Here is a 24,704-nt window from a genome sequence, read left to right on the forward strand (position 1 = left end):
TATGTACATTTCATAAAAATTTTAATGAATAATTATCATTATTGGTAATTTGAATGTTCTCTTTAAAACACACAAACATAAAATATTATAATGAAACATCATTAGCCACAATTGTATTTCAATAACACCATCAAGATTTCCATTAAATAGTATTTCCAGAAAGGTTGGAGCATGGGTGGGAGGGATGGTAGTGGGGGGAAGTATCACTATGTTCCTAAATCTGTAGATATGAAATACATGAAACTTGTATAACTTAAATAAAATTAAAACAAAAGAAAAAAAGGAATAAACAATAAAACAGAACAAAATAAAAAAGTACTTCCAAAAGTTCTTGGAATAAAAAAAAATTGAAATTCATGCAGTTTTTTCATAAATACTTTCTATGAACTTTTTGATACTGCCCCTCATAGGCATGGGTTTCAAAAAACTTTGCATAAAAGTAATTGTAATCTTTTTAAGTCCACTTTTCTGCAACCCTTCTGAAAATATCCTCATGTGTTTTCAAATCAGCTAGAAAGCCAATAACATTATACTCCCATAGCAGGTTGATCTGTTGTCAACAGAAATTACTTCTGTCTAAAATGAATAACTAAATTCCGTCTCCAGGATCTCCGGGCTTAGGAACTTCGACAGCAGTAACAACAAAACCATATCGAAAAGGAGTCATTGAGGATTACCAGTAACCAAGAAGTGAGAAACAGTGGGTCCACTGTAGATGGGAATCTCAAAAGCATCGCACAAGCGCCCGAAAGGGCCATTACATGTGGTAAGACCGGTCCACAAAGGCAATTCCAGACACTCTCTAGACACCCCGTGTTCGTTGGGCCCCCTCCAGTGGGAGTGGAGAAACTGTGTCGCTGCTCTTTAGGATGACTGAACGAAGAGCACTTCCACTCATTTACGCCGAAACAAAAACATCAGTACTGAGTTATCTCACTGACGGTTTCAAGGTCATTTCCAAAGAGCGAGGGGCGGCAGGAGAGGTTTATGGGAACTCACCCTAGAAACCCGAACAAAGGAGCTTGCTTACCAAAGCGCCCAAAAAAAGCAACAACCCCTCCACAGTCTTTTACTCCCTAAGGTGCATGGGGTAGGCCGGAACTACAATACCCAGAATGCAAAGCGGAGGGCGGGGACGAAAGAGGGTGTGTTTTTACGTCAGGTTGGCTCGCGTGGCTTCAGGTTTGATTATAAACTCCGGTCCTCCGTGGCTCTCCCTGACCTCAACCTGATTGGTTCGGTAGTCCCTGCGTAAGACGGCGGCTCAGTTGTCATTGGCAGCGGTTGAATGGATGCTCTATGCCCCGCGCCCTCATGGTACATGAAGTTCTTCCTCTCGAGGGAGAAGTAGCTTCTCCAGCTGCGTCAGAACAGGAAGACTACATTTCCCAGAGGACTGCGGGACAGCCGGGAGGCGAGGGGGCGGTGCCCTCCGTTTGGTACAGTCACCCCAAGCCTCTTCGGCGGGATTGTGATGGCCGGAGAGATGACGATTTTAGGTCAGTGTGTGGGAGTCCTTATAGTCGTTATGGCCATGGAGACCGTCCGGGGAGACAGGGGTGGGTGGGAGTGGTTGTCTTACCGCCTGGAACCAGCTGGCGCGGCGGGAGGGGAGTCCGAAAGGTGATTTAGAGGAGGGTTTTCGCGGTTTGGAGGGGCCCGGGCCAGTGTAGGCCCCTGTAGGACCAGATGCGTGTATCGGCCTAGGGATCCACTCTTTCCCACAGATCCTCGGTGTCGAATGGCTGGTTGAACTTGGGCCCCTGAGAGGCTTCTCGATGGTTTTGTGGAGGAAGGGGGTTGGAGCAGCGGCAGGGGACGCTCGGGGGATGCCGAGTTGGAGAGGTGCCGACCCCCTCGATGGATATACAGCCCGCTGCCCGTTGCACCGAGTCCTGTTGGGAATTACCTTCCCCTGTCCGGAAAGTGATGAAGTGCCGCTAAATTGTGCCTGTTGGTGGAGGGAAGTGGGACTGGCGCTTGGAGTCATTGTTTTAGAGGTAGGCGATGAAGATGAGCTCACAATCGGTGACACAGAGTCCTCCAAAGTGACGTGTGGGTCATAGGAAGGTGTGTGGGCACAGGTGCCTAGCACAACCTCCTGAACGCCATTCGGAGGTCTGAGAACAGGTGTGTGGGCACAGGTGCCTAGCACAACCTCCTGAACGCCATTCGGAGGTCTGAGAACAGAGTGGGTCCTTCTCCTGCGGTCTGCATGGCATTTGTTCTGTTAAGATGTGGCAGCTATACCGAAGCAGCTCTCAAAGCAGTTTTATCCAATTTATTCACTTCCTCCTTTTGAAAGGGAAAAGAAGATAAATGGATAAACTTTTTAGTGTGGAATTTTAATGGAATGTGCCAATAATGATAACTAAAGCTGTTTCTAAAGAAGTGAAATCTAAATACCATTTCTTCAAGAAAATTGTATTATATCTATCTACCTTTTGCTCCAGAAGAATACTATTTTCTATCCACATCAGCGCAATTTTTTGTCAAAATATCTTTACATTTTGTTATTTTCCCATTAGTAGATATCTATGTAGTTACAGGAGTTGTTTGCTTTTCTTGTTGCTTTGTTTTTAATTATATAATAGCCCGTTAATACATACTTTGAGAGAAGTCTATCAGTTCCACAAAAGAAAATATTTTGTGATTTTTTTTGTCATATTTTAAAAAGTCGTATTAATGAGACGTTGCTATGGTAGTTGGGCATATTGTCCTAGTTGATGAGGTAGTATCATTTAATTTGCCTTTGTTTCAGGATCAGCTGTTCTGACCCTCCTGTTGGCTGGCTATTTGGCACAACAGTATTTACCATTGCCTACTCCTAAAGTGATTGGCATTGACCTCGGCACCACCTACTGTTCTGTCGGAGTGTTTTTTCCTGGCACCGGAAAAGTGAAGGTGATTCCAGATGAGAATGGTCACATCAGCATACCCAGCATGGTGTCCTTTACTGAGGATGCTGTGTATGTGGGGTACGAAAGCCTAGAGCTGGCAGATTCAAATCCTCAAAACACCATATATGATGCCAAAAGATTCATAGGCAAGATTTTTACCCCAGAAGAGCTGGAGGCTGAAATTGGCAGATACCCATTTAAGGTAAGTGATTAAATCTTAAGATCTATGTACATTGTAGTTCAGTGTGCTCTCTCCACACTTTGGCTTCATGTTGCAAAATGGTTTATTTCAACTAGCTTGATCTGTAAGGAAGTTGTATATCATCTTGCATAACAAGAAATTCTAGCTCTGGGGTGACCTAAGTCAAATTCAGTGACTCTGCACCAGTCAGCTTTTTATCAATGCAATGAAAAGCCTAAGTTCCTTTTGAGGGCCTCATTGTTTCTGTCTCCTGGTGAGGCCAGGGACTGGCAGTGCCTGTGCTGAGGAACTATCAAGTGGTACCCCAAGGAGCAGAGAGAGAATGGTCAGGCTCCATTCAGGCTTTCCAACCAACCTCTAAGGGAGAACCACCTGCCAAGGGCATGCCTCTTGTAACCTCAGGGCCTCCGGGCCTCCGGATGGGCCCACCTCCTCAACACCATAATTGGATTGAGTTTCTACCCTCTTAACACATTATTTTATAGCTTTGGGGTTTAAATGTCTTAATGCATGCAGGAGCACTAAATCCTGCTCAAACTTTGGCTCTTTGTAGTGCTAGCAAGGACTTAGGGTTTTGCTGTAGTCTTGCTCTGCCATCCTAAGAATTTCTTTTTAGCTTTGTCAAGGAGCTAGCAAGGTTGATGAAACCTCAGGTCCTCTACATCGATGTGGGTGTGGGTGTGGGTGTGTACTTAGAAACAGATCTTGCTAGGTATACTGTGCTCTGGCCTATTTCAAGCTCAATAGTGTGGCATGGATGATTAGTCAGTAGGATCACACCACTTAGTGGTTAGTGGAATGACTGTCCCAATGTTTAGTTGACCTGCTCTATGAATATACATTTTCTTTTTTACCTGGTTTTGTACTTACGTTGTAGTTTCAGTGAAAAATCCTCATATGCAAATCTTTGTATACTTCTTGGAATATTTCCTAATTTGAATTCTAGAAATAGACTTCATAGGTCAATTGTCTACATGTTTTCTAGGGCTTTTATTTATATTACCAAATTGCTTATCAGAAAGGTTGTGTGCTCTTACCCATTATTTCTTTTAGAGTACTTGCATCTGTACTTTCTTTTATTTTTTAAGATTTATTTATTTAATTAAAAGGCAAGAGTTACAGAGCAAGAGGGAGAGAGAAGAGAGAAAGAGATCTTCATCTGCTGGTTTCTTCCCCCAGATGGCCACAACAGCCAGGGCTGGGCGAACTGGAAATCAGGTCTAGAATTTTATCTGGGTCTCCCATGTTGGTGGGTAGGAGCCTAAGCAATTGGGCCATCTTCTGCTGCTTAGCATGGAGCTGGATCAGAAGTGGACTAGCTGGGGTCAGACTGGCTTGAACTGGCAGCCATATGGGATGCCAGCATTGTAGGCACTTCTAAATTACGACTTTGGGTACATAAAGTTGTTAAGTTTCCAAGTGATCTGACTTTAAATTGTTTCTGTTATGTGTGGACCCTGGTAGTATTGGTGTTTTTGTACCTTAATAGTGTTTTTATTTTAAAGATTGGTTTATTTACTTGAAAGGCAAAGTGACAGAGAATGATTTTCCATTTGTGGGTTCAATCATAAGTGAATGCAGCAGCCAGAGCTGAGCCAGCCTGAAGCCAAGAGCCAGAAACTCTGCCTGGGGGTTCTTCGTGAGTGTCGGGAACTCATCCCTTGCTTCCCATTTACATTAGCGGGGAGCTAGATCGGAGCAGAGTAGCAGGCCTAGAAGAGAAGACGCTCCAGTGTGGGATGCTGTTGTCTCAGGTGTTGATTTATCCTGCTGTGCTACAGTGCCTGCCCCTTGTTTTTGTTTTCCCCAGGGAGTGGTGAAATATTGTTGAAAGATCCGATTTTCTTGATTAAAACCTTATCTAGAGTGACTGGGGAAAAGTTTGTATGATTTCTTAGAACAGATAATTCTTTTTACTCTCAATTATTTTTTTAAAAGCTGATATATATAGGGTGGTATGTTTTAGGATCGATTGAGTTTTTTAAATGTATTCTCATATAAGCAGGGATAATGAGTTAAGAATACATAGCATGCTTTCATGGATGCAAAAAATAAATGATACTTGATTCTTAGATAGGAACATGGGGAAGTATTAAAATATTCTTGTTAATTTGTACTAGAAAATCCTTTGAGTTATCTATTACTTTTGGATCAAGGTATTTAGAAAAAGAAATCTTGAGGTATTAAGTGGCTGTTATTATATTTCATAATTCATCCTTTCATTAAATATATATTGATAATCTGTTCTAGTTATTTTCTTGATACTGAATTTTATTCTGTTGAAAAATGTATGAATTAATTTTACAGCTTTAAAGTATTATATTTAATAAATAATAGTCTTGGTAAATGTACTAGTAAATTATGAATGAACTTTATGATTTTAGAAAGGTAAAGGTAAGCTTTAATTGAATTAATCCAGCATGTATGTATGGTAATAAGTATATGAGTGTGTGTGTGTGTATATATATATATATATATGTATATATACATACTTTTCCTCCCTTTTCTGATTTTACAAATCCTATTTGCAGGTTTTAAACAAAAATGGGATGGTTGAGTTTTCTGTGACAAGTAACGAGACCCTCACCGTTTCCCCAGAATATGTTGGCTCTCGACTGTTGTTGAAATTAAAGGAAATGGCGGAGGAGTATCTCGGAATGCCAGTTGCCAATGCAGTCATCTCTGTACCAGCAGAATTTGATCTAAAGCAGAGAAATTCAACCATTGAAGCTGCTAACCTTGCAGGTAACCATATGCTTGCCTGTGCTGCATTTTTCTCAACATTTTGTTAGATAAGAGTATCTCTTTATTTTCATCTCCTTAAAAGGCAGAGAGAGCTTCCATCCACTGGTTCACTCTCAAAATGCCTGCAATAACCAGGCTGGGCCAGGTTTTATTATTCCATCGGGGTCTCCCACCTGGGTGGCAGGGGTCTGCTTCAGTCATCAACGGCTACCTCACAGGCACATTAGGGTCCCCAACGTAGGAAGTGGGGGTCCCAAGTGACAACTTAATCCACTGTATCACACTGCCTGCCCTGGTTTATCTCTTTTTAACTCACAAATTATAGGCACATAAGCTAACCATATAGTAGGTAAATTAGATTTCTTATAGATTTATATATGAGAATTATGAACAGCAGTCAGGCACATGACAAAGGCTAAGACAACATAGATACATGTTAATAGTGAAGAATTCTTTTTTTTTTAAAACTGTCTTTAGTGTTACAGTAAAACTAACTTTTTAAAAAAAAATCTGTGGCAAAAAAGAATTCATTTCACACTATTCAACAAAACAGATTAATCTATTCTCATGGAGTTTATATTCCATTAGAACAAAACATGGATTAAGCTTGAAAGTTAAATTTAAAATGAGGTTTCTTACCTTCAGTGTTACATTTTGGGCTGGATGATTCTTGGGTGTGAAAGACTGTCTTGTGTACTACAGAATATTTAGCATCATTTCGAGCCACTACTTACTGCGTAAGAGCTGCACCCTCCCTCACCAAGCGGAGACAATAAACAAAAGTCTCCATTTATTGCCCAATGTCTCCTGGAGCCAAAATTGTCCCTGGTAGAGAACCAGTGGTACAGAGAATTTCAGAAAGTAGCATGCTAAGAAAAAGGTGAACAGAATAAGGGGATAAGGTTGCTGGTGGTGGTCAGGGGAGGGGGGACTTGTAGGTTTGAAAAGGCTGGTGAGGTGAGCTTCACTGGAAAAGTGACATTTACACGGATTGAAGGCAGTGAGGTAGTTAGCCATGCAGCCGTATGGAGGAGTGAGTTGCTACAGGAAGAGGAAACGGCGAGTGTAGCAACCGTAAAGTAGGAACTTGCTGGTGGATGACAGGATGCGCGGTTGGCAGTATGGCTGCAGCACATGGAGTGATAGAGAGGTTCAGGGAAGGGTATTGTGATCTTTGGATGAATTCATGTTGGCAGGACCCCCGATACATAACTCCGGATTACTTCCCAGACCATTCCTTAAGTGTGGCTCAGTTTAAAGTGACACTTTGTGCAAGGAAATCAGATCTTGGACCAGAAAAGCTTGATTTCATATCTACAACAACTAGTTATAGTTTATAATGATTGGAACGTTGCTGCTCCTGTACTCCCAAGTAGCAGCTCAATATTAGAAAAGCTGTATTTTTTTAAAAAGTAAGTATTAATCAAGAATGAAATGACTTATTCTGTTGAACTTGGGCTTCTCTTTCTTTACGTTGTAATTGTTTACAATAAGTTTAATGGCACCATTTAGAAAAGCCTATCTTAACATTCCCATTAGATGATTTTTCTTGAGTATGTGACTGCTGTCATTTTATGTAGTAAAGTTCATGTCACAGAAGACTCAAATATGCTATAAGATTGAATAGGAAGAAATCCCTTAGTTGAGTCATCTCGTGGGTTCTTGCTTCCAACTCTTACAGGACTGAAGATCTTGAGGGTCATAAATGAACCCACAGCGGCAGCCATGGCCTACGGTCTCCACAAGGCTGATGTCTTCCACGTCTTGGTGATAGACTTGGGTGGAGGAACTCTCGATGTGTCTTTACTGAATAAACAAGGAGGAATGTTTCTAACGCGAGCCATGTCTGGTAAGAGTACCACAGAGCGGGTTAAAGAGCTTCAGGCGACAATGCTTTCCTTAACATACCTAATCTGTAACATGTTCTTTTTTAATTTTTTCAGAATTCTTTGAATTCATGTTGGTAATTTTGTTTCTGTAATTGTATCCCATTGTTTCTATATATTTACTATAAACAGTGAAGTCTCAAAAAATTACCTGTTATCCTCTTAGTCAATTACATACACTGCCAGTTGTAGCTCACTGAGCTGGTAGGATTTTTGTTTTTAAGTTTATTTGTTTGTATATTATTTAAAAGGCAGAGTGACAGAAAGAGAGAATTAGAGGTTTATCCACTGGTTCACTCCTACAATACCTGCAACAGCCAGAGCTAGCCTGGGCCACAGCCAGGAACCAGGAGCACCATATAGGTCTGCCACGTCAGCGGCAGGAACTTGCCAAGTACCTGGGCCGACACCTGCTCCCTCCCAGGTGCATTAGCAGGAAGCTAGATCAGAAGTGGAGGACACTTACGAGGGATCATACTGACACAAGGGATGAGAGCCTCCCAAGTAGCAGCTTAACCCTCTTGAGTCACAATGCCCACCCCACCATAGGACTTCTCATGCTGGTGGTGAGAGGAACAGAGAGAAGAAAATTTCTGTTAAAATGAAAGATGATCATTTATTTCACTTAAGAATATGCTTTATAAAATAGATACCTTTAGAAAATCAGATTTTGCTGTTCGCCAAAAAAATGACAGAATTGTGTATTCTCAATTTTTAAATGTATTTATTGATTTAAGAGGCCAAGACGTAGAAAGAGATCCCTCATCTGCTGGTTCACTCCCCTGATGCCAACAACATCTAAGGCTTGACCTGGATCTCAGAGTCAAGAGTCAGGACCTCAATTCTGGTCTCACGTTGATAAAAGGGACCCAACTACTTGAGCCGTTACTGCCAGCTGTCAGGGTCTGCATCAGTAGGAAACTGGAGTCAGCAGCTGGCCCCAGGCACAGTGGTTAAGATGTTACTTAGAATACCCACATCCCATATTAGAATGCCTGGGTTTGAATCCCAACTCCACTTCCGATTTCAACTTCCTGCTGATGTACACCTTGGGATGCAGCTCAAGTACTTGGGTCTCTGCCACCTGTAGGGGAGGCTTGGATTGAGTTCTCATCTCCTGGCGTCAGCCTGGCCCAGCCCTAGCTGTTGCAGGCATTTGAGAAATGAACTAGAGGATGGAAGATCTATCTGTCTCGGTCTTTTGAATAAAAATAAATAAGAAAATGGTGTCTTTCCCACAAAGTTACACACCTGCCCTCTACATCTTTTTTTCGAGGTGTTTGTTATATGTAATTTGGGTTAAGGAACTAAGGCTCATTGAAGAGTTAAGCTGTAAGTTATATGTGTAAATTACAAGTTTTAACTTCTGCATGTTTCTTTCTCTCTTTTTTTTTTTTTAAAGATTCATTTATTTATTTGAAAGGCAGAGTTATAGAGAAGCAGAGGCAGAAAGAGAGAGAGAGAGATCTTCCATCCGCTGGTTCATGCCCCACATGGCCTCAATGGCTGGAGCTGGGCTGATCCAAAGCCAAGAGTCTGGAGCTTCTTCCAGGTCTCTTCTTTTTCAGGACTTGGGCCATCTTCCACTCCTTTCCCAGGCCTTATCATTGAGATGGATCAGAAGTAGAGCAGCATTGGGTCAAATTGAGGCCCCTATGGGATGCCGGCACTGCAGGCGGTGGTTTTACCTGCTGTGCCACAGCACCGGCCGGCCCCTGTTTCTTTCTCTTTACTGGGCTTTTGTGCACCAAGTCAAATGCTGGAAGATTATAATATATTACTCTACTTTGAAATCATTTTCTCTACTTTTCTTATTAATCATGCACATAAAAGAATTTTTTAAAAAAGCCACTGATACTTTTGAATGTGTTTATAAAAAAGCATTCTCTTCTGTTGAGAATAATGACTTTTAGTGTTTTAAATAACTTTAAAAGTTAATCTGTGTTCTCAATCTATTTTCTGAAAATTATTTAATTAAGAAATACTTGTACATCCTTTAAAAATTTTCTGACCACGATGTTTTTAAGTAGTACATATTAGAGTTGAAATCAGTTTGACTCAGTTATTTTTAAATCAGTCTTCCTATGAATAAAATATTACTGAGACTTTAAGAAGGAAAATTTATTTCCAGAATATAATTTTATAGATATACAGACACATACACATCAATGTGCATAAGAATAATATGAACTCTTTTATTTTTTCACTTAGGAAACAATAAACTTGGGGGCCAGGACTTCAATCAGAGATTGCTTCAGTATTTGTATACACAGATCTATCAAAAGTACGGCTTCTACCCCTCTAGGAAGGAGGAAATACACAGATTAAGACAAGCTGTGGAAATGGTCAAGTTAAATCTGACGCTTCATCAGTCTGCTCAGATGTCAGTATTACTAACAGTGGAGGAAAAGGACGGGCAGGATCCCCAGCAAGCCGAGTCTGAAGGGCCACAGGACACACTTTCCCCAGCAGATGGACGCCAGGTGAACAGTATGTTGGGACCTGGCCTTTCTGAAAAGAACAGTGGGAAAAGGCAGGTTTTATTTGAAACTGAAGTATCACGGAAGCTCTTTGATAGCCTTAATGAAGATCTCTTCCAGAAAATACTCGTCCCCATTCGGCAAGTATTAAAAGAAGGCCACCTGGAGAGGACTGAGATTGACGAGGTGGTCCTCGTTGGGGGCTCCACGCGTATTCCCCGCATCCGCCAGGTCATTCAGGAGTTCTTTGGGAAGGATCCCAACACGTCCGTGGACCCTGACCTGGCAGTGGTGACAGGAGTGGCTATCCAAGCAGGGATTGACGGAGGTTCTTGGCCTTTGCAAGTCAGTGCTTTAGAAATTCCCAATAAGCATTTACAAAAAACCAATTTCAACTGAGTGATGGAAGACAGTGGTTGTTATCTGATGGTCTTTTCCCCTTTATCAGGCCACCTCTTCCAAAAAACAAAGTCTCTCTGTATTCTCTCACAGATTTACCTAGAAAGCTGCATTTCAATAGAGGAAAACTTTACATAGCATTGTGTTGTAGGAGTAGATGTGACCAGATTGATTTTGGAGAGAACCCGTCATAATGGAATTCTAAAATGAGAACTGAGGTAAACTCTCTTACAATAGGAGCATGGAAGGCTGTATTTTTCTGGGTTCTTGAAGTAGACAACCATATGCACTTAACATCATATTCTGTAAATGTTAAAGAGTGCCATTATGATTCCCAGCTCTTACTAAATTATATTAGTAGGAGCTGGTAATTTCCTTTCTTGGTTATTACATCTATATTAATTTGAACTATACTTGAAGGACAGTGTTGATGTCAGGTATTTATATTGGCTGGGAAATAGCAGTATTCAGGCGGGCTGCAAATATAATATTCAGTAACTGCCATGTTATATAACGAAGTGACTTTCACAAATACAGTATCCCACTATGTGTCATATTTTCATAATCTGCACTCTCCAGATTTTTAAAATACATTTAATAGGTTGGTTATTGGTTTATCTTCTTCCGAAGATAGCTGCAGGTTTATTCAGGAGTTTCAATACCAGATAGAAAGTTATTTTCTGGTAAACTTCATCAACTGTATGTCATTCTCTGCTTGGATTTTTGTGATTCTGCCTGATGTTAGAAAACAATACGAAATGATTAATTGCATTTTAAAAATGTGTTAATGTCACAATAAAACCATCAGTTCTGTCTCACTTTTGTGACCCAACACCTTTGCAGACATTGGTAAATTATCAATCACTCACTGTATTTGTCTTATGTTTTGTTTATATTTTTAGTAAGCCCTGAGGAATGTAGCATTCATTTGAGCTATCAAATGAAATTTCATTCAATTTCACTGACATTTTTCCCCATATTTATTTTTAAATGAGGAAAATGTACTCACTTGTAAGAGTTGATTATGATTTCTTATTGTTGTTTTTTTTAATTGGCTACTTTAAGCCAGAAGATGGTTGTGTAAGAAGAGAAAAAATTTGTGAATACTGGGAGTAATTTAGAAATCTAACTTGGAAGGGAATGTGGAAAGATTTCTACAAATCAGCATTTGTCGCAGTTAGATGCTTTGCTTTTTTTTCCTTCAAGAAAAACCACAGGGACCAAGAAGGAAAATAGAGCAGTTTGATTTTTGGGGGATGTCTATATTATTTGAAGACAGACACGCTTTTCTTTTCCTTAACAGAGGCATGCTTCATGTTAACCTTCACAAAAGTATGCCCTAGTCAACACTGTTGTTAAAGTTTGTCTGCTGTATCCATTGCTGAATTGGAAAGGATGTCAAATTTTCCAAACACTGTAAAACACAACAAAACATTTTAGCTTCTCATGGTAAAGAGCTGACTGTTAAAAACTTTTTTTGAAAATCTAAACAACATGACCTTTTTAAGCAATCAAATTGCAGTTAAAACATTTCAAACAAAAACTTTTGTGTACAGACAATGTCGTGGGCGGACAGAAAGGTATCAAATGTTGATGTTTTGTTGTGGACTAATAGAGAAATGCCAAAGACGAATCCTCCACTGCAGTATGAGACTATGTAAGTGTTCTCTTGGACTTTACGCACATCTTTAATAGATTTTAGACTTGAAAACATTCTTTCTGTGAAGGTCTTAAGAGAGAAAAGTGTTCAATTTATCTCAAAATCTTTATGGTATCAGCTTTAACCTAAAGCATTTTAAGACTTAAAAAAAAGTCTTGAATATCTCAATATTTGATATGGTTCAAAGACAGCCTGTTGATGTGTTAATGCTTTCTAAGGAAAACAATTTGCAAAGCAGGGCGGCTAATCTCACGACTAAAATTGGAAGTTAAATATTTGAAAAATTGAATGGCAGCACTGGAATTTGGGGGCAATCATTTAGCATATTCCCTCATGTAGTTACAGCTTTTTTTAAAAATGAAGGAATGTGTAATCAATCATACTGGAGGGGGCTGTATGTAAATAGTCTTGACAGTAATGTAGTTTATTTATTTAAAAGATGGGAAGAATGCATCCTGCAAGGGATCGTTTATGTATAACAATCTGAAGTCATCTTCCATCAAATGGACTTATTAGACTTTAGCTGTATGTCTAGCTAGTTTTTTTTTTTTTTTTTGAAGTACGTAACTTTTAAAGTATTAAGTGTCTTGTATGATTAGGCTGTGTGAGTTGAGTAATTTATTTTGTATCAGGAGTGTTTTGGTACTGTGTTTCACTCAGACCACTGACTTACCAACGGATACTACTGTGTGTAATGTACTGAAAACTACAGTTATTGTGCATAACAGATTGTGCCTCAAATATGTGCGTATGCAGCTAATTCACATTTTACTGTAAATAAATACCATTTTGCAGTTTGTTTTTTAAACAGTGTACTTTATTCATTCAAGAACATTTCTGAGGTATATAAATGCGAAGGGGCTACAGTGTAGCAGATGCCCCTGGCATGTGACTTCAGTAACTGTAGACTCCAAAGGTGTACATTCCCTGTATCGTGACTGTCTTCTGGGATTACTGATACACTTTCTAGTCATTCCCCTAATTTAGAAGAGGTTCTTCCTTTATTGTATGAATTCTGAATACCACCTCATGGTTTCTAACAATAATGAAGCCAAGAACTGAACTCATCTATACATAGGTAGTAAACAATGCTATATAACACTACTTTAATCTTTTGGTTGATGGTTAGTGTTTATGGTTTTCTAATAAAGGTTATATTATTTTAGATGAGTTTTTGTTTAACAAATTAATCTGATGCATTTTTTGTTACTTTTAATGAGACCTTGAGAATGCTAGACTACCTTCAGTACTGACTGCTGTGATTCTTCACAGTGACTAACTATCTTGCTGACCGACGAGCTATATGAGGAAATACAATGAGGCTTGCATATTTTATTTAATAAGTATATGGTGTCTCATTAATGTAGGCAGCCTTTAACGTAGCTCCTAATGATGCCCATCTCCTACTATGCCTCTGTTTGTGTAATCCTTTTCCCTTGAATTTGGGCAAAATTTAATGACATTGTTAATGAACAGAAGCAGAAGTGCTTGAGAGAAAGTTTGAGAACTTGACTGTAACCTACTGAAATCTTATGCCAGAATATCCATCAGCTAAGTGACTCCCATTTTCCTGACCCACGAGCAGTGTGAGATTATTCATTTTAATTAAATTACATTCTGAATCGAATTGTTACAAAGCAATAGATAATAGGGCTTACTGTGTTCTATGTACTGCTCTAAATGTCTTACTAATATTAACCAATTTAGTTGAGTCTCCTGGCAAATGTATGAGTAGTTACTCTGATCTTCACTTTCAGAAAGGGAAATTAAGGCATCAGTGTATTAGGGAAAGGCAATCTTCCCAGAGACATGATTTGAGTCCCGTCCATGCTCTTAACTCTGATTCTGTGCTGTGTTGTTCACCATACAGTACAATCCCTTAGGGCCATTACCAAATTTCTGGATAGTATTCATGCAAGACCTCAGATAATGTCAAAGTTAGACTTGGTGCTGTTTATTTATTTGAAAGAGTTGTAGAGAGCGGGAGAAGCACAGACAGATCTATGTTCTGGTTCACTCCACAAATAGGCACAAACAACTAGGGCTAGGCTAGGAGCCAGGAGCTTCTGGTTCTCCCATGTAAGTGGAGTTGCCCAAGTGCTTGGGCCATCTTCCATTGCTTTCCCAGGAGCATTAGCAGGGCGCTAGATCAGAAGTGGAGCAGCTGGGACTCGAATTAGCACCCATGTGGGATGCCAGTGCTGAAAGTGGCAGCTTAACCCACTGTGCCATAGCTCCGCCTCCATCCTTTCTATTTTCTGTGACTTGGAATTCACCCTCATATAAACACATACATGGCATTTCTCTTGTTAAGGATTCATCCCTTCACCTTAAATTATCTAACGTGGCCTGTTGGAAAATGGAAATTGGATCTCAATCAAAAGTTGTAATCACTATTCTTCGCCCAAGTTGCTAAACTTAAGATAATTTTGACATGGTTGAAAAATGCTGTGAGTAGTTACAGCAGACCCTGCTAAACGCTGTTATAATACTTCCAGAACCCAGTTTTATTTGAAGCAGTAATACCCCCTACTTCAAAAACTGCTTTTCTTGCTTCACTGGAAATTAGGGGTGACGGAGTGGCATTTCAATTCTGACCCATGAGATAAAAGCATAAATCACTAGGTGGAAACTAGGCTTTTTCATCTAATATTTACATATGGGTTATAAAATATCTTTTTTCCGTACCATTCATTTCTCCTTCTTGGAATGCACAGGTGATGGTGGGAGCAACTAACAAGCAACAGACACATTGTAGACAGTGAGACAGAGATAGGAGCAGCCCCAATGCATGATGGAGCCACCCTAAGCTACTTTGTTCTTCCCATTTGGGACTCATTTCTACCCAAGAGCAGCGAGCCCTTTGGTTGTTTCTACCTCTTCGTTTTTCTTTTCTTCGTGCTTTTCAACTTATGGCTGTCGTTACATGGTTAAGCATTGGTCAGATTGCCCTTTGTTGTCTTTCTCCACGCCAGTGTGGAACAGGAAGGAAGTGCTGGGGATAGGCATTGTGGCGCAGCAAGTGAAACTGTTGCTTGACCCCCAACTTTCATAGTGGAGTGCCGGTTGGCAAGCCAGTTGTAGTCCTGGTTGCTCTGCAGTTCTGATCCAGCTACCTGCTAGTGCTTCTGGGAAGAAAAAGCTGATGGCCCAGGTATTTGGGTTTCGGTCACCCACGTGGGAGACCCAGATGGATTTCCTGGCTCCTGGCTTCATTCTGCATGAGCCCCCGTGCTGTGTTTGGGCAGTGAATGAGTAAGTGGAGGATCCTCCCTCATTCTCACTCGCTCTCGCTCTCACTTGCTCTTTCTCTTAGTCTCTGCTTTTCAAATAAATTTGTTTTTTAAAAAGAAGGAATTTATTTTCTCCCTTGTCTGTTTCAACCAAAGAATTGGATAAAATGTGTAAAACGACAGTTGTCAACACCTTATGCCTAGGGGCCAACAATAAACCCCGCCTTAATCTTATAAACCCATAGACAGGTATGCCAATACAAGTCAAACTGTAGGATGTTCAGTAACAGCTAGAAATTATGGCATACATGCGCAGGAAAGAAAGCTGGGAGCAGATCTTCCCAGGGAATTGGTGGCAGTTATATTGAAATATGTGCCTAATTCCTACTGCACTCCACTGCCTTGCAGCCCAAATCATTAATCTCAGGGCCTCTCCTCTGATCACCACATCGTGTTTTCTACTTTAAATATCAGAGCTGAAAGCTGTTATTAAACCAATAGTCACAAGTATAGTAATAACGATCTAGGTTTTATAAACATGAATTCAAAAAACCTGTAATACTTTCCTTGGCCCACAAAAGAATGCATGAGTGTCATTTTCCTTCTAAATGTTTTGCAGCAAATTTATCAAAATATTGTTCAGTAGGGTCTATTTTACATTTTCCTCGTATGCCCATGCATTTTTATTTTGCTGTTTATGCTACATTCCTGAAGTAGAAGAAAGATTATTGTCTTTGGGCACTGATGAAAACTAAGCTCAAACTGGTCATTATGTAAATAACAAGTGAGCAACTCTGGTTACCTAGTTAGTAATCATCAACAAAACGAGCCAGTCAGCCTTTGGTCAGCCTTTGTACAGTGCATACTCATTACCTTGGCCTCAGAAACACTGCAGCACATGAACCACCAAGTAATCTTTTTCACAGCCAGACTTACAGAGGGTAGCTCACAATGCAGTCTACAGGCCTGCCAGCTCGGATCCTGCAAATGTCCACTCACCTGCAGAATGACATCTAGAATACTGAAACTAGAAGGAGCTACCCAGCTGCTGCCTCCTCACTATTGTTTGGTCTCACTAAGGTCACACTGTCCATCACTGGTGACACTTTGTATCTCAGTCATCTCAGCGCTGCCATGCATAAACTTGACTTTCTTAAGTACTGGCTTCTTTTTGCCCTTTGAATTTACTCAATAATATATCCTATGATGTGACTTTGTAAATATGGGACTGGAAGTATAAAGAACTATGACTGTTGGTGTTTAAATTATAACTAACTTGCTTTTGAATGTCGTCTTATGCCAGACACTGATAAATTATTATGTGTATATTAAGATTTAATTTTCAAGAGAACCTTAGGATGCAAATAGAATTCTTATTTCCAAATAAACACAGAGAAGTAACTTAACCTGTTCAAGTTTGGGTAACTATTAAGGGTTGATTTTGGATTTAACATAGGCAACTTGTTTCAAGATTCTGAACTGCTTTAACCACTATGATATTTTCTTCTTCTAATTCACTTGATTAGTTTTTCCAAAAAAAAAAAAAAAACATTCTGGTTCAGGACATTTTAATATTAGTGCATATATTAAAACACATTAAACTTTAACGTTAAAGTTTTCTATCAAAGCTGCATTGATAAGTATGTGAAAGTACCATTATTCTGCCACTTTCTTTCAAAAATGATTATTAAAAACTTCATGGAAAAATAGAATGTAAAGGTAAACTTATTTTTTAAAAGATTTATTTAATTTGAAAGGCAGAGTTAAATAGAGGCAAAGAGAGACAGAGACAGAGAGAGATCTTCTATCTGCTGGTTCACTCCCCAAACGGCTGTAATGGCCAGAACTGGGCCAATGTGAAGCCAGGAGCCAGGAGCTTCTTCTCGGTATCCCACATGCAGGGGCCCAAGGACTTGGGTCATCTTCTACTGCTTTCCCAGACCACAACAGAGAGCTGGATCAGAAATGGAGCAGCCAGGACTCACCGATGCTGGTACTGCAGGTGGCAGCTTTACCCAATAAGCCACAGCACTGACCTGGTAAACACATATTGACCCAAGAATCTTTGAAATGCATGCATAGTTTTTTGTTTTTTCCCATAGAAGCATTTTCCATGAACTTTTTGAAAACCCCACATATGCATGCACTTCAAAAGACTTTGAACCAAAATAAATATCTTTTCATTCCATTTTTCATGGATTTTTGTAGTATCCTTATATTTAATATGGTTCAAACTATAGTGCATTGAAACAGAGGCATGACACCCACAATACAAGCTTTAATTTCAGCTACTGTGCCTATGAAACTATTGCTTTAAAATCTTTCTCCATCATTCTTGAATCAAAGCCTTTTTAAAAGAGGCTCTTCTAGGAATGAGACATGTTGGTTGAGAGCATTGTTAATTTTGTAGTCACATGGACCTGGATTCTACATGTTATTGTCCAAAATCTTCTTGGAATCTTAGGATCATTCTTCAGTGAGGATTCCAAGTGACAAGTGTTTCAAACATCTTGCACATTACCTGGCATATGGTGTACTTTTGTTAACAAATATTCTCATTATCCTCAAAGAAGACAATTTAAGGCTCTTTGGGATTCTCCTTCTATCAGCTAATGTATTTTGCATATTGAAATTACAATCAGTATGTTTTTAGTCAATTTTGAAGTTATGGTCTGAACAAATCAGACAATCACAGAATAACCTTTTTTAAAAAATAAAAATCTGCTACCTCTCTGTGTAATATACTCAATTTGATTGCCTTGCAATTTATTTCTAGTGTATTTCAATGACTTAGCAAACTTCATGTACATAAATGAAATGAGAATAAACTAATAGTTTCTTAAGACACAATAAAATTATTTTTGAGCACTTGTGACTGTTAATTCTTCCCTTAAGTTTTTAATTGTGTTTTTTTTGTGTGGTTTGTTTTTTTGTTTTGTTTTGTTTTGTTTTTTTTAAATTTGAGAGTCAAAGACACAGAGACAGAGCTACCATTTGCTGGCTCATTCCCTAATGACCACATTGGCCAAGAAAACCAATGCTGTGAGCCAGGAACTCAACCTAGTTCTCCTAGTAGGGTGAATAGGGACCCAAGTAATTACTTGAACTATGCTCCATATTTGCAGGAGGCTGGATTTGGGAGCCAGAGTGGGAAGGTAAACCCAAATTCAAAATGGAAGCAGGCATCCTTACCAATAGGCCAAATGCCTGTCCCTCGCTGTCAGTCATTTTTTCCTTTTTTAAAAACTTTTACTTTCTTTTCACCCTGTATATGTTATATATGATAAGAAGTGATTATAAAGCTAACATATATGTTAATGGTGTATGCACAGGAAACTATACAGATTCTAAATGCAAAGCTGTATGATTTTTCACAGATTCTACTGATGCTTACACTCAGGTAAAGAAACAAAACATCCACTACCCCAAAGGCCACCCCGTGCTTGTCATCACCCCTACCCACCAAGGATAACCAGTATCCCTGCTCCTACTAATTTAGATAAGCATTTCTTTTTTATTTTAACTTTTATGTAAATGGAAACATGGAACCATTTAACAATATTCCTTTGTGGCTAGCTCCTATCAGTATTGTATGAGTCATCATGTTTGTAGCTTTTATACATTTATATTCATAGTAGTATCAAGTTCCATTGTGTGGGAAAAAGTACTTTTTTTCCAGGGTATTGCTGATTTCCCATTAGATTTTAAATTTACACAGCTTCTCTAATTTACTAAAACTGTAAATATAGAGAAAACATCTTTTAATTCATATCAACTAAATATCTGCACCCCCCTTGTAATGGAATTTCACAGATATTTGTACAGGAAGATGTGCATGTGTGATATATACTTACTACAACATTTATATAAGGGATTTGAACATCCATAAATGTGGGTATTCACAGAGTTCTTGGAACCAATCCCCTGTGGATACTAAGGGGCAACTCCATGAGGTTGTATAATCTAAGGCAATTTTTCAAAAAACACTTTTAGGTAATATAGTAAGATTGCACACAAAGGAGAAAAGGAGGATGAAAGAAATAGTTGATGAGCCTTCAAGAACATGTTAAAATCCTTTATGAAAATCCTTTTGAAAGGAAAATATCTGAAATTTGAGCACTTTAAATTTGAAGGGCTATTCAGACATGTGTTGCTTTTATTACATAAAACTGCGAGATGAAAAAGCCCTTTAAGATCAGAGAGTACTACCAATCAACAATGTTCTCATTAATATATTACCTATAACACACAGCTCACTGAGGTCCATCCAGCCAAACGACGTTCTATAGAAAATATTTGTGTTTTCTTACTCAAATAGTAACAATATTATAAAACATTATTCTAAAATAAAATCTTAATACAGAGATTCCCTTTCGAAAAAGCAGCTGAATAACTTATTCTTTCTGAGATTCCTGCATCAATTCATAAACTGTACAGTAACTCAACACATACCATGTAGGAATATTAGTGGTTACATCATATTACTCTAAAATGCCTAGTCATTATTTTGTAAACATGAGTTGGGTATCCACAGTATGAGGGGTGCTGTGCAAGGAGCCCCATATACAAAGACAATTAAAAGTGGACACTAGCCTTCAAGGGGATGGGAGTGGGGAGGAAATAGACTCAAAGAACTAAAACATGGTCCTGCCATGATACATATAAGTGTGTGGGATTAGGAAGATCACAGGAGATGAGGGTGGAGTGAGATGGATAGGAGTCTGGGGACACTTGATTGAAGAGGTTACTTGTGAATGATATTATGGACTTAAAGGGTAAGTTGGGCCATGTGCAGAAGGTAGGCATGAATGGAGGAGAGAAATCTGGGTACAACTCAGGAAGGTTAGAAACGAGAGGGATCATTGTTATGTGGGCCAACCAGTAGCCAGGGTCTGCTTTTATGAATTTCTCTGCTATCATTATTTTTTAAATGTTAATGTATTTAGGTATTTTTTGAGTGTATAATCAACATAAAGTTAAAGAAATTTATTTTTTGTCTCTGAGTCTTGTGTTAGTCCAGCTTTTGTTGTCATTGCAAAGAAAAGCCCTTTCTGACGTATCAAATTCTGTGGTGTTTCAAATTCTATAATCCTTCCAGAATCAAGAACAAGGACCCTGCAATGTGAAAAGAATCCAGTTAGGCAACCTACAATGATTTTTGGTAAGTACCTAAGGTAAGTAAATTATTATGTGAGTTATTTCAGCACAAATAGAGATTAAATCAGTGAACAAATCAAGTTTTCTAATTGTTTTTTAGCATTAAAGATTTCCTCTAATTGTTTTGGAAAATACTTCTCTACAATTAGGGAACATTGCATATCTCTCAGCACTGATGAAATTCCTTCCAAGTGGCAAATCATTAGCACACCTCCTACGTTCAATATCCATTTCCGCAGATACCGGGTCGTTTCTGAACACCAAACGAGCCTACCTGTCGGAACCAATGATGGAGCGGAGCCTGTGAGCGATCGTCAGGACGGTGCAGTCGGAAAACTCCTTCCTGAGCGTGGTCTGCACCACGTGATCAGTCTCCAAGTCCACGCAGGCTGTTGCTTCATCCAGGACGAGAATTTTTGTTTTACGAAGCAAAGCACGGGCCAGACAGATGAGCTGCCGTTGCCCAACGCTGAAAACAAACAAAAATACTATTACATTAACTCCAACAATGAACATTGTGGGAGCCTACTTCCTGTTCTAAAATGCCGATTATATTGTTATCCAATTGGTTTCTCACTCATTCATTTATTCTTTTATTTAAGAAATATTCAGGCCGCCTCGGCTCACTAGGCTAATCCTCCGCCTTGCGGCACCGGCACACCGGATTCTGTCCCGGTTACCCCTCTTCCAGGCCAGCTCTCTGCTGTGGCTAGGGAGTGCAGTGGAGGATGGCCCAAGTGCTTGGGCCCTGCACCCCATGGGAGACCAGGAGAAGCACCTGGCTCCTGCCATCGGATCAGCGCAGTGCGCCGGCCGCAGCGGCCATTGGAGGGTGAACCAACGGCAAAGGAAGACCTTTCTCTCTCTCTCTCTCTCTCACTGTCCACTCTGCCTGTCAAAAAAAAAAAAAAAAAAGACATATTCATTGAGGAATTACTATCTGTCGGATCCTTACATGTCCAGATTCTGAGAATACAGCAATGAAAAAAATGAAATAAAACTGGACAAAAATCTTTGTGTAAAGTTTCTCAAAAGGAAGACAGCAAAAACTGAGCAAAATGCATAGTAATAAGAGGAAGACTGTATATAGTATTTTCACACATTATTTTATAGGTAGATAGATGATAGATAATAGAAAATAGATGATAGATAGGCAGGTAGATAGTTGATTGACTGGTGGATGGATGGATGGATGGATGGATGATAGGTAAGTAAAAATCAGTTTTAAGAATTCTCTTATAGGGGCCAGCGCTGTGACGTAGCAGGTAAAGCCACCGCCTGCAGTGCCGGCATCCCATATGGGCGCTGGTTCAAGACCCGGCTGCTCCACTTCCAATTCAGCTCTCTGCTATGACCTGGGGAAGCAGTAGAAGATGGCCCAAGTCCTTGGCTCTTGGCTTCGGATTGGTGCAGCTCCGGCCATTGCGGTAATTGGGGAGTGAACCATCGGATGGAAGACCTCTCTTTCTCTCTGCCTCTCTTCTCTCTGTGTAACTCTGACTTTTGAATAAATAAATCAATCTTAAAAAAAAAAAAAAGAATTCACTTATGCAGAAGGGTTGTCGTACAAAGTATGGATGTGAGGTGGGCATTTCAGGGAAGCTGGCCAAATGAACTTTCTGGGAGAAAGTGACTGTTAGCTCAAGACCTGAAGGAAGTGGAGGGTGAGCTAAGCAGATTTTCAGAAGAAACTTGTTTGAGGCAAAGGGAACAAGAGATAAAAATTCCCTGATGTGGGCAGGAGCAGACATGGCAAACCATGAAACAGCTCCGAGGCCAGTGTGGCAGGTTGGGAAGGACGTGATGAAAGAAGAGTCAGGAGTCAGTTCAAGTCCTGGGAATGGTTAACAGGCTGGCAACTCACTTTTCTGGCGTCTCGGATCACATGAAGGGGACTGCCTTCTGACAGCAGTGTTGAACAGAAAAAGAAGATATCCATTCGGCCGGCGCCGTGGCTCAACAGGCTAATCCTCCGCCTTGCGGCGCCGGCACACCGGGTTCTAGTCCCGGTCGGGGCACCGATCCTGTCCCGGTCGCCCCTCTTCCAGGCCAGCTCTCTGCTGTGGCCAGGGAGTGCAGTGAAGGATGGCCCAAGTGTTTGGGCTCTGCACCCCGCTCCTGCCATCGGAACAGCGCGGTGCGCCGGCCGCAGCGCGCTACCGCGGCGGCCATTGGAGGGTGAACCAACGGCAAAAGGAAGACCTTTCTCTCTGTCTCTCTCTCACTGTCCACTCTGCCTGTCAAAAATAAAAAAAAAAAAAAGATATCCATTCCCTTAGATCATTTTTTTTGGGGGGGGGGGGAAGAAGTCTATGAGTGTATTAATCTTCTCTACACAAGATTCAATTCAGCAGTGGTTTTTCAAACTGCACTGGTCTTTATTGTTCTTCCAATCCCTTCACCTGTAGGTTTTCAGGCTTGGCTATATTGTTTTATTCCTTGTCTTGCTCTTGTAGCACGACTCAGAAATGATGTGCTTTAAATGCACCAAACAAGCTCAGGAGGGCTCAGAAGCTAATTTCCTTCTAGGCCAATTCTAGTTTCCTTTTTCACTCTTGTTTTAAGACTTAACAGTGTGCAACATTTTGCCATATTCACTTCACTTATAGATATTAAATACATACACATATATACTATTTTTTTCCTTGAAAACAGGCATACTAATATCACATGATGTGGGACCCATGATGATGATCATAAAATCATGGGAAGAAGGGGGATATTCTTAAGCAGATGGTAAAATTCACTGAAGACAATTCAAGTTTCTAAAGAGCATGGGATGGATAACCTGGGCAAACCCTGTGCGAGGCTGCTTACCTGAGGTTTTCACCGCCCTCTGAAATCTCATGCAGCAGCTTCTCGGGAAGGGACTGCACAAACTCCTTTAAGTGACACAGTTCCAGCACTTCCCACAGCTCACTATCCGAATACTTGGCTAGGGGATCCAGGTTCATCTGCAGGGTTCCAGAAAATAAAATAGGGTCCTAGAGAACAAAATAGTCACCTGTAATCTTACTATCATATGAGACATAATTATATGTATTAAAAAGCAGACTTTTGAAATCTTTACTTAATATATACTAAACTGATCTTCTGTATATAAGAGAATTGAAAATGAATCTTAATGTGAATGGAAGGGGATTGGGAGCGGGAAAGGGGAGGGTTGTGGGTGGGAGGGAAATTATGGGAGGGGGAAAGCTATTGTAATCCATAAACTGTACTTTGGAAATGTATATTCATTAAATAAAAGTTTTTAAAAAAATCAGACTTAGAAAGTACATGAGGAAAAAGCAAAATGATCAGATGTAATATGGTTATCAAATTCATTTTGTATTTGTTAAAAATGAGCCAGAACGAATTATATGGGAGTCTTCCTGATCTGTGGTTTCACTCAGTCAACCATGGTGCTAAGATTTTAAATAGAAAATTTCAGAAATAAACAATTCATAAGTGTTATATTGCACACCGCTCTGAGTAGCATGATGAAAAATGCATGTGAGGGGCTGGTGCTGTGGTGTAGTTGGTGAAACCGCCACCTGTAGTGCAAGCATCCCATATGGGTGCTGGTTCGAGTCCCAGCTGCTCCACTTCTAATCCAGCTCTCTGCTGTGGCCTGGAAAAGCAGTAGAAGATGGCCCAAGTCCTTGGACCCCTGCACCCACATAGGAGACTCAGAAGAAGCTCCTGGCTCCTGGCTTTGGATCGGCACAGCTCCAGCCACTGCAGCCAGTTGGGGAGTGAATCAGTGGATGGAAGAGTGCACTCTCTCTTTCTCTCTGCCACTCCTTTTCTCTCTGTATAACTCTGACTTTCAAATAAATAAATAAATCTTAAAATAAAAGAGAATGCACGCGATGCCCTCTGTCCCACTCAGGAAATGAATCTTGCCTTTGCACACTGTGTATGTGCTACCCACCTGTTAGGCACTCAGGGGCCATCTCTGCGATCAGACCTGTTGTCATGGCAGCACAATGTGTACAAGTAAACCATATTTTACTTAATAACTACACAGGACCTGCAACGCTGGCAATTCAGATATGCC

General features: G+C 40.1%; 2 protein-coding genes across 2 annotated transcripts in view; one reads left to right on the forward strand and one right to left on the reverse strand.

The window, feature by feature from the left end:
• The first annotated feature begins 1,399 nt into the window (after positions 1 to 1,399).
• Positions 1,400 to 13,080, forward strand: HSPA13 (heat shock protein family A (Hsp70) member 13). The gene is made up of 5 exons (XM_062206674.1): positions 1,400 to 1,499; positions 2,762 to 3,102; positions 5,634 to 5,847; positions 7,529 to 7,696; positions 9,945 to 13,080. Exons 1-5 carry the CDS (start codon positions 1,475 to 1,477, stop codon positions 10,610 to 10,612), a joined length of 1,416 nt encoding a protein of 471 aa, XP_062062658.1. The 5' UTR covers positions 1,400 to 1,474; the 3' UTR covers positions 10,613 to 13,080.
• Positions 13,081 to 20,481: 7,401 nt separating this feature from the next.
• LOC133750704 (multidrug resistance-associated protein 1-like) overlaps positions 20,482 to 24,704 on the reverse strand; it is a 102,122-nt gene continuing 97,899 nt past the window's right edge. Inside the window, exons 26-28 of the mRNA XM_062180355.1 lie at positions 23,480 to 23,646; positions 20,937 to 21,131; positions 20,482 to 20,620 (exon numbers count right to left, since the gene is read on the reverse strand). Coding sequence (XP_062036339.1) covers positions 20,482 to 20,620; positions 20,937 to 21,131; positions 23,480 to 23,646 — 501 coding nt within the window. The remainder of the gene's footprint in view (positions 20,621 to 20,936; positions 21,132 to 23,479; positions 23,647 to 24,704) is intronic.

Source organism: Lepus europaeus, chromosome 2 (assembly GCF_033115175.1).
Source record: "Lepus europaeus isolate LE1 chromosome 2, mLepTim1.pri, whole genome shotgun sequence".
Taxonomy (NCBI): Eukaryota; Metazoa; Chordata; class Mammalia; order Lagomorpha; family Leporidae; genus Lepus; species Lepus europaeus.

Coding starts and splice junctions, on each gene's coding strand:
- HSPA13 (XM_062206674.1), top strand. CDS start 1,475: ATGGCCGGAGAGATGACGATTTTAG. Junction 1,500..2,761: donor CGGAGAGATGACGATTTTAG/GTCAGTGTGTGG, acceptor CCTTTGTTTCAG/GATCAGCTGTTCTGACCCTC. Junction 3,103..5,633: donor TTGGCAGATACCCATTTAAG/GTAAGTGATTAA, acceptor TCCTATTTGCAG/GTTTTAAACAAAAATGGGAT.